Source organism: Prionailurus viverrinus, chromosome B1 (genome assembly GCF_022837055.1).
Source record: "Prionailurus viverrinus isolate Anna chromosome B1, UM_Priviv_1.0, whole genome shotgun sequence".
NCBI classification, from domain to species: domain Eukaryota; kingdom Metazoa; phylum Chordata; class Mammalia; order Carnivora; family Felidae; genus Prionailurus; species Prionailurus viverrinus.
In genome coordinates, this window is record NC_062564.1 from 120,737,513 (window position 1) to 120,751,392 (window position 13,880).

General features: G+C 36.6%; 1 protein-coding gene across 1 annotated transcript in view; it reads right to left on the reverse strand.

Annotated features, from left to right (window-relative positions):
• BANK1 (B cell scaffold protein with ankyrin repeats 1) overlaps positions 1-13,880 on the reverse strand; it is a 309,952-nt gene that overhangs the window by 186,126 nt on the left and 109,946 nt on the right. The window contains exon 7 of the mRNA XM_047857595.1: positions 1,304-1,409. Coding sequence (XP_047713551.1) covers positions 1,304-1,409 — 106 coding nt within the window. The remainder of the gene's footprint in view (positions 1-1,303; positions 1,410-13,880) is intronic.

Below are 13,880 nucleotides of genomic sequence, written 5' to 3' on the forward strand. Positions count from 1 at the left end.
CCTTAAGACTTCTATTCTTTTCTTCCTGCTTCCCTGAGGCTTGCCAGCCTGATGAAAAAATTGCCTCAAACAGCACAGAAAGTACAGAAAAAGCCTCTGCTAAATAGTCCTACAGTATACCTGCACTAGACCTCTCATATTCTTTAGCTCCATGCCTGTCTTATGCATCATTATATCCCTATCATAGTGTTTGGCACATACTGGGCATATAAGCGAATTATAAACAGCGTGTCAACAAACTATGTAGGAGCAGGCAATTTTGAAAATATACTGCTGAGTTCATGATAAAATGTAGAAGTATGATTTTTCTCATAGTAGCTCCTTTATATACTTTTCTCCATATGTATATGTATATTTCTTCTTATGACACAAATAATACAGTCATTGTAGAAAACACAGATAAAGAAAGTAAAATGAAAAAAAAAAGATGTACTACCTGAAATTGCACAACTAAACATAACTATTGTTAACAGGTGCCTGTCTGTCCAGACCATCTCTCTCTCTCTCTCTCTCTCTCCCTCTCTCTCTCTCTCTCTCTCTCTCTCTCTCTCCATATACATATAATATACATATATAAACATACATACTACTGTTTTAAATTATTTTTTAATGTTTATTTATTTTTGAGAGAGAGGCAAGTGCGAGCAGGGGAGAGGCAGAGAGAGAGGGGACACAGAATCTGAAGTAGGCTCCAGGCTCTGAGCTGTCAGCATGGAGCCCGACATGGGGCTTGAACCCACCAACCCTGAGATCATGACCTGAGCCAATGCTTAACCTACTTAGCCACTCAGGTGCCCCAAACATATGTACTATTTTAAGCAGCAAATCATACTCTATCTACTGCTATGCACCCTGCTTTTATTCAATTGAGTATATATCAAAACGTCATTCCAGCCAACAAGTCAATTCATAATAAAAGTTGTTTATGATGGTTGCATTAATGGATGTGCCAAAATTTATTTAATCAATTACCAATGTTTGGAAGATTAAGTTATTTTTACCTTTGGTAATTATAAATAATGCTATGATGAATAGTCTCCATTACCAATTGTCTAAACATTTCCTTAGAATAAAAATCAGGAAGTAGGTTCGCTGATTTTAAAAATTATGCACATTTTTAGGGCTTGAGATAAAAAAAAAGTAAAAATTTACCAAATGGACCCTTAGAAGTTTGTTATAAATGTGCTCTCTCGCCAGGGGATAGGAATTGGCTAAAGTCAACAGTGCAGCTACCTATATTCTTAGAGATAATATTTAAATAGTTGCACAGAGTAAGTAATTGATGCAGTTGGAAAATACTCACATTCTTTTTGAGAGTTGATGTTAGGTTGGAACGACTGAAATTCATAATATGGTATTTCATGCTTGAATACGGATGTGAGAATATCATCAAGTTCGTCAATGTCTTTCTGTTTTCAAATGAAAAGGAGAATTTTTCTTAGTTAAATTATTTACACACAAACTCATCTTAGTGCAACATAATAAAAATTATTAGCTAGAGTAAATACTGGTTAATCTTTCTAATAATACTGATAACCTCTTTTGAAAGAATAATACAAAACATTAGAGGTTTGCCTAAAAGTCAGTTATTAAAATAGTAGAAAAATAAATGCAATAAATAAAAGCCTTTGTGTCTGCATGAATATCTTTACTTAAATAGTTACTAATTAAAAAAAAAAAGTACTATTGCAGGTCAATGGCAACACTGAACTTTGTTTCAAAAATAAACTTCTGTTAAAGTACATGTTACATTTTAACAAATGAAATAATAAAATGATGAGTCTCATTCTTCAACTTAAAGGTCAGATATTCTACTTCCCCAAACTGAGCATTTGGGGATGAGCTGTGTAGAATCCTACTACTGATGACAAACCTATTACAGAGGCCACCTTTCTCCTAAAACTGTGTTTTGTGAAGCTACAGTTGGGACCAAGTGGATGTGAGATATAGGTAACTGTATCTGAAGACATGTACCAATCAACAAGGCCATGGAGTGGAGAGAGGACTGTAAAACAAACGTTCATACTTTTGATATGACTTCCAAATAAAACTAGACTTATTGCCAATACATAGTCACAGAAATTAAATGACTAGATTGAGAAAAAAAAACATTTTTATTACTCTATATCTTTATTTTTCAATAAATCTAGATGCCTTAAATAATAAAGTGTTTCAGCCTTCTCTGGATTTTTTAAAAGTCCTCCTTAGAAGTGGGGAGAAAGGGTGAAGTCTTCTCAACTTACAGCTACAGAATGTTAGGTAAAACCAATATGAATATAGTTAATGCTATGGACTATGTGAAACCATTAGCTGTGGGCCATTTTTTTTTTTTTTTTGTAAAGGAAGGGGAGATTTGACAACAAGCTTTGATTTCAAGAAAGTCATAGTCATCCAATTACACATGGGCAGTGAACTGAATTCTAGGTACTATGATAGAAAGTCTTTCTGGGTCAAGTACAGTGCAGGCAAAAGGGAGGCGGCTCAATCGCACACAGGATGAAATGGTCAGAAAAGGCTTTATAGAGGAGATGAGCTATGCTGAGATTGCCATGCACATAAGGAGCATTCTAGACTAAAGAAACAAATTGCATATAGTCATGGAGGTATCATAAAGCATGATCTGGTTCATGATTTTAGGAGTTTCCACAAGACTGCAGAAGGAGAGAGAAGGAAGTGGACATTTCAAAAAAAGTGGACATTTTTATATGTAATAAAAAGTTTGTAATTAACCCTGTAAGCAAGAAGGAGTTATTTAAGGCCTATAATACTTAACATGGAAATGTTTATTATGTGTATAAAATTAAGCTTATTTAAGTTTAAGGATGACTATGAATGCTTATGTGGCTGGATACTGATATTGAATGGAACCTATCCTATAAATATCAATGTGACAATTTTATATTAGTAATTACTCAGCCTTTTCAGGAAGTCTTTGATACGAGTGGTGGGACAAAACATTACTGGCAATAAATTTACACTTTCTTTATATTAAAGCTCAAAAAGAACATGTCTTAGCCTTAGGAACTGATGAAAGCGATTATGAAAATATTAAAATCATAAAATCAGTTTGTAAATTTTCTTTAAAAATTGTGTCATTGGCCACGGATTCTCCACAGGCTATGATCTAGTCAGCGATACTTCTGTAGGAGGAGATAAACTTACTATTTCTTTCCTAAAGTATACAAGATTTCATATGGAAAGATTGGCGTGTCATTGAGTTACTATACTCATGTATAAGTTAGGCATATGATAACCTCTGAGATTCCTTCCAGCTCTGAGATTGTGAGACACAGATGAGAATTCAAAAGAGCAGGCATTCCCAGTAGGAATCTGAGAAGTACAATTTCTTCCCCTGAGGCACTGTGACACTTTAATGTGAAAAAGGCTACAGCTTATACCATTGAATTTTTAAAAAATGAAGTAGCAGTGTTTTTAAAATCAGAAGAAGAAAAAAACCCTCACCATGTAGACATGTATTTAACTAGGAGAGACTATAGACACCTTTCACATTCCAGCTTACCATAAATCGTTGAATCACTTCTATTTTCAAATTCATAATAATTTTACTAGTATTATGCCCACCCCACACACACTAAATGGTATAGGACATAAGATTTCACATTCTGTGAAAATCACAGAAATGGCTATTAAAAATAATTCCAAAAGGATTTCTCCTTGGAAGGTATTCTAACTAGAAAAATCTGATACAAATAGTTATGCTTATTTTTAAATTTTAAGGACACAAATAGTCATCCTTTCTAATAAACACTGGCATTGAAATTTGAAAATGCCATAGATTTTCCTCTCCTTAAAATAAATTGTGCAACACAAGACATACTTAATGAAATTGATGCAATTGTTCAAATAGAGATTAAAATAGAGTAGCTTAATATTTATTCAGCAATATTCACAACATCCTAAAATTTTAGTTATTAATGAGTAATCTTATGTGAAAATAAGAGTAGAATAAAATGATAAAATCATGTTGATGTTAGTACTTGGTTATAGGAAAAATTACATATATAAGTAATATATATACATATGCATTTTTGTGTAGATCTATACCTATCAAGAATATTAGAAAAAGAAATCAGAAAAAACTAAGATATGAAATAGAAAGATATTACAAAATAATAAAAACTTTGTACATATGAAATTAATACATGACTTTTTCCAGAATTCTTTCAGTGTCCTGTGATGAAATACGGGATTGATTAATGTACTTTTAAAAAAAATTATTAACATACATATTTATAAATCACAACTCTATCTGAATCTGAATCACTCAATATTATATATATCTGCATATATCTGAATCTGAATCACTCAATATTATATATATATATGCATATATATGTGCACATTATACATATATGCATATGTATAATATGCATACATATACATATATAAAGTTATCTCTAATAAACAACTTTCTTATAAGTATTCCTTCCTAAAAGAGAAAAATATATAAAATATCTGTTTTAAAAGATAGCTAGAATTACAGAAATCCAAATCTGAGAAGATGGAGTAGTTGTATTTTCTCCTTTTCTTCTCCTTAAATACAACTAAAATGTCCACATTTCAATAGAAAATCAGTTGCTATGCAAAGAACCAGAAAGGAGCGCCTGGGTGGCTCAGCCAGTTGAGTCTCTGACTGTGGCTCAGGTCATGGTTTCACGTTCATGGGTTCAGGCCCCACATTGGGTTCTGTGCTGACAGCTCAGAGCCTGGAGCCTGCTTTGGATTCTGTGTCTCCCTCTCTTTCTGTACCTTCCCTGCTTGACCTCTGTCTCTCAAAAAATAAAATAAAACATCAAAGAACCAGGAAGATCTCTAAGTGAATAAAAAGAGACAATCAATAAATGCCAATACCAAGAGGACAAAGATTTTAGAATTATCTTAAAAAGAGTTTAAAACAGACATGAAAAAATGTTTCAACAAGCAATTACGGTAATTCTTGAAATAAATTAAAAGAAAAAAAAAGCCTCAGTTGGGATGTGTAGGTGGTTCAGTCAGTTAGGTGTCCAACTCTTGATTTTGGCTCAGGTCTTGATCTCATGGTCCTGAAATCAAGCCCAGCATTGGGCTCTGCGATGAGTGCAGAGATCCTCTCTAGGCTTAAAATTCTCCGTCTCCCTCTGCCCCTCCTCATGTGCACACTTTCTCTCTCTCTCTCTCTCTCTCTCTCTCGAAGGAGAAGGAGAAGGAGAAGGAGAAGAAGAAGAAAAAGAAGAAGGAGAAGGAGAAGAAGATGAAGGAGAAGGAGAAGGAGAAGGAGAAGGAGAAGGAGAAGAAAGCCTCAGCAAGAAAATACAAAGTTTCAGTAAAGAAATAGAAGGTATAAACAAGGATCAATTGGAATTTTTAGAACTGAGAAATACAACAATCCAAAAAGCTCAGTGAATGGGCTCAGCAGCAGAATGAAAAGGGCAAAGGAAAGAAACTTGGAAATAGGACAATGAAAAATACTCAATCTGGACAACAGAGACAAAACAGAGTGAAAACAAACAAACAAACAAAAGGTCAGGGACCTGTGAGATTATAACAAAAGGTTTAACATTGCTGTGATCAGAATCCCAGGAGGAGAGGAGAGAGAGGATGCGGATGAAAAGTACACAAAGAAATAATGGCTGATAACTTCCTGGATTTGGCAAGAGACAAACACTACAGACTGAAGAAACTGAGCAAACCACAAACAGGTTAAAGCCAAAGAATTCCATGCCAAGAAACGTCATAATTAAATTTCTGACAATTAAAGACAAAGAAAGAAAAATTTTTAGAAGAAGCTAAAGAGAAACAAAGCCTTACCCTATAGGGTAAAAACAATTAGAAACACGGTATTAGTAGTAGTCTAAAAGAAGTGGCACAATATTTGTCAAAAGGTAAAAGAAAAGAACTATTAACAAAGAATCTTATGCCCAGCAAAAGCATCCTTTAGGAATGAGGTGAAAACCACGACATTCTCAAATGAAGGAAAAGAGGAAATTTATTGTCAGCAGATGCACCCTACAATAATGGAGAGAGGAAGCTCTCTAAAAGTAAGAATATGATAAAAGAAAGAATCTTGGAACATGAAGGGAGAAAGAACATAGTAAGTAAAAAATATAAGTAAAGAAAATAGGCTTCCACTCCTAAAAAAAGATTAGAACTCAAAGCAAACAGAAAGAAGAAAAGCATAAATACAATACAGAAATCAATGAAATTGAAAACATAAAAATAGAAAAAAGTCAATGTAGCAAAGAGATGATTCTTTTAAAAAATCAGTAAAATTGACAAGCCTCTAGCAAGACTAAAGAAAAAAGAGATACGAATGACAAATGTCATGAATGAAACATGAACTATCACTATAGACCTTGCAGACATGAAAAAGGATAATAAAGAAGTACTGTGAATAATTTTACACAAATAAATTTGACAAGTTAGATGAAATGGACCAAGTCCCTGAAAAACACAAACCAAACACATAATCTCTATTATTTCTTACAATACCTATGAATCTACATTTTCTAATAATTAAAAGTTTAGATAAAAACAAACCAATCAGGAAAAATAATGAACCAGAAAAATAAATAAAAACAACACAGGAAATATTTATTTACACAAACCTGAATTCCTTGAGATGATTATCTATTTACATAGGAGCACCCTTTCAAAGTCTGGTTTGCTCCTTTTATGAATAAGTGTTGTGAACATTGCTTGAGCATGATGTCATTGAGAGACTATCCTTAACAGGATTTTAGGACTATCATATCATATCATATCATATCATATCATATCATACCATATCATAAGCAGTTAGGAGATGGTTCAGATGACTGGATTGGTAGGAAAGGCTATATGTAGGTGTAGGCTAAGTCTATACAATGAAACAGATTCAATAGGTTGTAATAATAACTACATGTTGGGCACCTAGAATTCCAAAGGCTTTACATAATTTGCCTCAAAACTTTTATAACATTCCTGCAAGGTAGATTTTTTTAAATGCCTTTTTTTAATAGATGTGATAACTATGGTGAAAAAAATTAGTTAAAAAACCCTTAGCTAACACCTAGAAGTGCAAAGCTAGTAAGTATTTTAACTTAATGTCTTTCTTTACATTCTAAACACCCTACATTTAATACTACATTCCAGCCACAGAGAAAGGAATAAAATCATTTTGAAATAGTATTTGAGTAAAGAATAAATTATGGTCCCATAGTTTCGTGATGGCCACTGCAGTTCCAAACATCATGTGTTAATCCAGGAACTAGAAGAAAAGGGACACACGTGGAAGGGGGACAGCAAAGGTGTCTACTGCCAACCACATCTTTTTTTAACCATGAAAGTAAAAGCTCCAAAGATGTCCCCTTGTGTCTCATCATCTAAAATTGTCTTACATGACAGCCTCTAGCTAAATGGGTGGTTAAAAAGGTGAGAATCTATCTTTCCCATCTTCCATAGTAGAGGCAGACGAAGAAGAGGGGTTTTAAGCATTGATGGTGGGTGAAGAAATCTGTAAGGTTGGCCACAAAATATTAATGTTTCAGATCTGATAGAGAAAGACAGTAGTAATTAAGTACCTTGGTTAGCAAGACAAACAACTTCGGTGAAATAACCATGGGAGGGTTATAAAATGTTATAGGGCCAAGCCCATTAAATAGTTACAACATTTTACTCTTTACCTTCAGATATCTAAAAGGAAAGTCAATGGTTGAGCTGAAAACATGTTCTTCTTATTATAACAAATTTTTATGCTTGTTTAAGTTTAACTAGTAAAAGAAAGGTCATTGTTTGTTCCACTGTTCATAACGTGTACTGTGAAAGTGAGCCAAAACAGCCATTTAAAGGAATTTGATAACCAGGTTATATAACATATCTTAACCAAAATTTCCTACCGCAGCTTGTAAAGAAAATAATAGGTAAAGGAACAAAGCAAACACTTGTCGGGGTTATGCAAAGCCTTTTTTTCCTTTTTTTTAACTTTATGAGTATTTGACTCCAAGCAGTTAAAGGAATAATCTAAATAAGTGAATAGGGTAAGATAAAGGAGATATTTTTCTTTGTTAAATTATTTTTTCTAATTTTGGGTGAGTCAGTTCTTAGAATTTCAACATATCTGTGACTACATATGCAAAAGTAAATATGAGAACATAAAACTGTGGTTTAAGACTCCCTTCAAATAGTTTACATTTATTACTGAGTCAGTATCCATAGAATTGTGGAATATATTTTTTTTTAATGTTAATTATTTATTCTTGAGATAGAGAGACAGAGAGTGAGAGGAGGAGGGGCAGAGAGAGAAGGACACACAATCTGAGAGCAGGCTCCAGGCTCTGAGCTATCAGCACAGAGCCTGATGTGGGGCTCAAACTCACGAACCATAAGACCATGACCTAAGCTGAAGTCGGACGCTTAACCGACTGAGCCACCCAGGTGCCCCTCGAATATCTTTAAATAACATGAAAATAATATTATAACAAGAAAAAAAATTTGTTTTTAGATCTGAGTAATTTGTGTTGAAATTCCTGCTCCAGGACTCATTAGTTATGGACCTTAAAAATACTTAACTGACAAAATTATGTAAGAGTTCAAATGAGTAAATATGTAAAATATTCAGTACATATTAATTCTCTTTTCTCTAAATACTATAATGTGAGCTACTCGTAAAATATAGTCGCTGTGATTTAGAAAAGGGCACAAGTCCGTAATGAGGAGCCTGCTCCCCAAAGTGGCTTTTTCAGCAACTGAACAAAATAATTTTTTTCCTTCTAAATGTTTAAATTAAATAACACATATCTTTTAAATTAATTAGAACATAGGTTTTGCTACTGTAGTACTGAGACCCAAAATGCCAGTGGCTTTAAACAAGATGGAAGCCTATTTCTCTAACATGAAAGCCTGGAATTAGGTGGTCTAGGACTGATGTGGTGACTCCCTGAATAAGGGATCCAGGCTCTATTTTATTTTGCTGTGATACTTCATCTTCATGGTCCTAGATGGTTCATCCGTCACTCCCTTGTTCTCACTGTAGCCAGTCTGGGAAAGAAACCAGTAAAGGAGAGACTCTACCATTCTTTGAAGGACGTGATCAGGAATGTGCACGTTATCACTTCCACCAATGCGCCACTGGCCATTAGTTAGTTAGATGGCTGCGCCTGAGCTCCAAGGGAATGAGGAAGTGCAAGCCTGTGCCCACATAAAAGTTATATTATCACATAATTGAGGAAAATGAAATTCTGGGGAACAAGTAGCATTTTGTGGCATTTCCATCAGTTGTGCACAAACATAAAAATTTATGTAAAGGCAATCAGATAAAGTTAAAAAAAAACTTTTCTGGAAGTTTTATAGAAGCTTGATTATGCTGAATTTCTCAGTGTGACTCCCCTGTACAAACAGCCAAAAAGTCTCAAAGCTTTAATTTGATCAAACCTTTACAGATTAATAATAGACATTAATAATTAATTAATATATACATTTAATGATATTAGACATATTTAAGGACATTAATAGATTCATCAATGGGCATACTTAAGATTAAGACCATAAGATTAAGCAAACAAAAAACCGAAGTTTACCTATCGTAGGCATTTAGAAAGCACAGTCATAAGAACTGTGACTTTTCTCACACTTCCCTCCTTTTAGCAACCATTTTGTAACAGCTTAATGTTAATTAGGTAATAAGATAGAAATTAAAAAACAAATAGAGCACTAACATAGTCAAAGAAATGTCTTTCAAAAAAGCCTCTAACAATGACATGATTTCCTACATTTTTGAAACTATTTTTTGCATTGTTTTAGGTGCTAGTTCCCAACGTAGACAATTAGAACTGGTCTTATTTTCTTATCTTCACTTGATTTCTTCCTTTGTTGTCTTTCCCTTCTTTCCCATGCTCTTTCTGCTTCAGTCAGAAACACCCCCACTTCAGCCAACAGTCCACTACCCGGAGCTCTGCAAAAGGGTTGTGCCTGCGCTATGTGAAGCAGGTGGCTGTTGGAACAAGGGGCTCTGAGAGCTGCATCGCTTAAGGTTGGGTGGGAGCTTAGTGTACAAAAATGCTTTCACCCTCTCATTCTTTCATTGGACCAACTAGGTATTCAGCAGCCATATGTCTGGTAGCATATTTAGCTTTGGAGATGAAACAGGGGAACCAAACAGACAATTTCTCTGCCCTGTTGACTTTGGAGTCTAATGAGAGGCAGATATTAATATGACAAAGTGTCACACACATAGATGTCAAACTAGAATGTGATCTGTGTTATCAAGAGATACATAGGGAGATGTACAAGGTCAAGGGAGGCTTCACTGAGGGAGAGATGCTGGAATTAAAATCTGGGGGATGAATTAGAATTAACTAGGGGAAGACAGTGAGGGGAAAGGAGACTGGAAGTGTGTCAATTGGAAAATGGAGCTTATATAAAGGCCTTGTGGTAGGAGATTAGGAACTTGTAAGTCCAGGAACCGAAAGCTGGCCAGGAATGGGGAGTGAGATTAAGCTGGAGAAAAACAGAGGGGATGGTGTCTATAGAGACATATTGTCCACGTTAAAGATTTTATTTTTTTAATCCATACTATAATTGGAATCTATTGAAGAGTTTGAGTAGGAACATCACCTGCTGAGATCTTAAAAAAAAAAAAAAACCTTCACAGTATGGACTTGAGATAAGAAGGTCATGTGTGAGAACACGTGGTGGGGGATGAGTTAGGAGCCCACTGTAGTTTAGGCACAAGGGAAAGCAGACGACTGAAGTTTTAGAACTGAAGGGATGTGGAGAGGGATGAGAAATATTTAGGAAGTAAAACTGATAACAGCTTAGTCATGGATTAAACTTGTTGGGAGAGACAATAGAAGGTATTAGGGAGACTCTGATGTATCAGAGTCTTTTCAACGGGATTGAGGATGACGTCTATCCGGAGGTAGAAAGACTGGGCCTTAAAGGAAAACCGTATTTGGATTTGATGTTATAAGTTAATGAGATAACCTTCCAAGGGAATATTTATAAAGAAAGGAAGACAGTTGGGGTACCTGGGTGGCTCAGTCGGTTAAGTGTCTGATCAGGTCATGATCTCATGGTTCATGAGTTTCAGCCCAGCGTCAGGCTGTATGCTAACCGCTCAGAGCCTGGAGGCTGCTTCAGATTCTGTGTCTCCATCTCTCTCTGCCCCTCTCCAGCTCATGCTCTTTTTTGTCTCTTTCTTTCTCAAAAATAAATAAATAAAACATTAAAAAATTAAAAAAAAAAAGGAAAACAGACTATGAATTGAAATATTGAAAGTGAAACTTTATTTTCCAGATCACAGAAAGAAGAGATGGCAAAAGATATTGAGAAGGAAAGAGTAAGGAAGTAGGAGGAAAGCCAGATAGATATGGCTTCATGAAAACTAAGGGGGGAAAAAACATCAAGAAAGTGAATTTGGTCAATAGTGTCATTTGCTACTGAAAGTAATGTTAAATTGAACAAGAAAAATATCCACTGGATTTGTTGTGTGGGACTTTAGCAAAACTGATGTACCATATCAATGTGTGTGCTGCTACTTAAGGAAATAAGATTGATGGGGTAGGGGGGGTGGAGGGAGAGGAAGAAGTGGGACAGGGTGTAGGATTCTTAGAAGTTGAATTTTCCTTGCCAGATATTTCTTTTACTTCATCTCCTGTGTCTTGATGCTGTTTACTGTAGAAGCATAGTTCATGAATGCTAAACACAATTTAGAGTTCCCAGATTACATATTTACTTTATTTCTTTATCTTACTGTTGATACTATTAACTATTATTAGTTAAGAGGCCCACCGAATGCATAATGACTTTTAAAAAATGCAAACAAACACATTTTTGCTGCAAGGATTTTTCAGTCTTCTAATTTCCAAAGGGTTATTGATAATTTGGGATTCATTCCAGAGGCAGATTCTCTAATTTTCTCTAATTATCTTGCTATGAATAATAGCTATGGAGGAACATTGTTAACTGTGTTTGACTTGTGCTTTGTTTTCTGACTTGTGGAATGTTTAGAAACATTCCTTATGGTTGAAGATCTGAAACCTCTGAAGAACTAAGCAGTAAAGCAGGAGGCTGCACATGAATGGGGTTGGTAACAGGCAGCACTCACACCGACACACAGACATCCTCTGCAAAGGGCAGTCAAAGCCACCCCAGTGACAAGAGGAGAGGGAAATGTAAGAAGTGAGAGACATACTTAGTTTGGGAGAAATAAAAAAATGGAGGGAGTATTTCTTTCCACTGAGTGAGCAGAAACCATAAATTAAAATGTCATTAATAAACTATATTCTAAACAGTAAACATAAGCTAATGGGGCCAATACGGACTGAGATGGCTTATAAGATAGAGAATTACAGGAGGACGGCGGCATAGAAGGACACTGGGCTCACCTCGTCCTGCTGATCACTTAGATTCCACCCACACCTGCCTAAATAACCCAGAAAACCACCAAAAGACTAGCAGAATGGACTCTCCAGACCCAAGTGTAGACGAGAGGCCCATGGAAGAGGGTAGGAAGGGTGGAGAGGCAGTGAGCACTAAACAGACTGGTGGGAGGGAGCCGGGGCGGTGGAGGGGCAGCCCGCCCAGCAAGGCAGAGCCCCTGAGTCTGATTTGCAAGAGCGGAGGGGCAGATGGAGTGAGTTCTAACAGCCAGCGGGACTTAACATCTGGAATGTTAAAAGTAAGCAGCTCTGCTCAGAGAGCAGGAGGGAGAGAAGACACCGGGAGGGAGAGGTGTTGAGTCCTGGAAGACAGAGCTCACCTCCGTGGGGAACAAGGCGCTGGGAACTGCCATCTCCCTCGCCCATCCCCCAGCCAAAACCCCAAAAGGAACCAGTTAACCAAACTTGCTTGCACCGTGCAAACACCCAACACTGTGCTTCTGTGGATCTATCCCTCCGATGGTTCAGCCTCCCTCCTGGTGCTGCAGGGCCCCTCCCGCAGGGGACCACCTATGGCAAAGTGAGCTGAGCCTGCCCCTCCCGCCCCTGTGCACCTTGCAGATCCAACCCCGCTAATAGGCCAGATCCCATCAAAGCAGCACCACAAGCCTGGCAGGGTGCAAGTAGCCCAGACAGGGGCCACACCACTCCATACTGAGTCCCGCCCCTGGGAGAGGGGAAGATAAGGTACACACCAGTCTGACTGTGGCCCCAGCGGTGGGCTGGGGACAGACATCAGGTCTGACTGCGGCCCCGCCCACCGACACAAGTTACTCCAGACAGCACAGGGGAAGTGCCCTGCAGTTTGGCCACCCCAGGGACTATCCAAAATGATGAAATGGAAGAATTCTCCTCAAAAGAAACTCCAGGAAGTAGCGACAGCTAACAAATTGATCAAAAACTATTTAAGCAATATAACAGAACAAGAATTTAGAATAATAGTCATAAAATTAATGGCTGAGCTTGAAAAAAGTATATAGGAAAGCAGAGAATCTATTGCTACAGAGGTCAAGGGACTAAGAAACCGTCATGAGGAGCTAAAAATGCTATAAATGAGGTGCAAAATAAAATGGAGGTGACCACAGCTCAGATTGAAGAGGCAGAGGAGAGAATAGGTGAATTAGAAGATAAAATTATGGAAAAAGAGGAAGCTGAGAAAAAGAGAGATAAAGAAATCCAGGAGTATGAGGGGAAAATTAGAGACCTAAGTGATGCAATCAAATGGAACAATATCTGTATAATAGGAATTCCAGAGAGGAAGAGAGAGAGAAAGGGGCTGAAGGTGTACTGGAACAAATCTGAGAACTTCCCTGATCTGGGACAGAAAAAAGGCATTGAAATCCAAGAGGCACAGAGAACTCCCTTCAGATGTAACTTGAATTGATCTTCTGCATGACATATCATAGTGAAACTAGCAAAATACAAGGATAAAGAGAAAATTCTGAAAGCAGGTAAGGATAAACA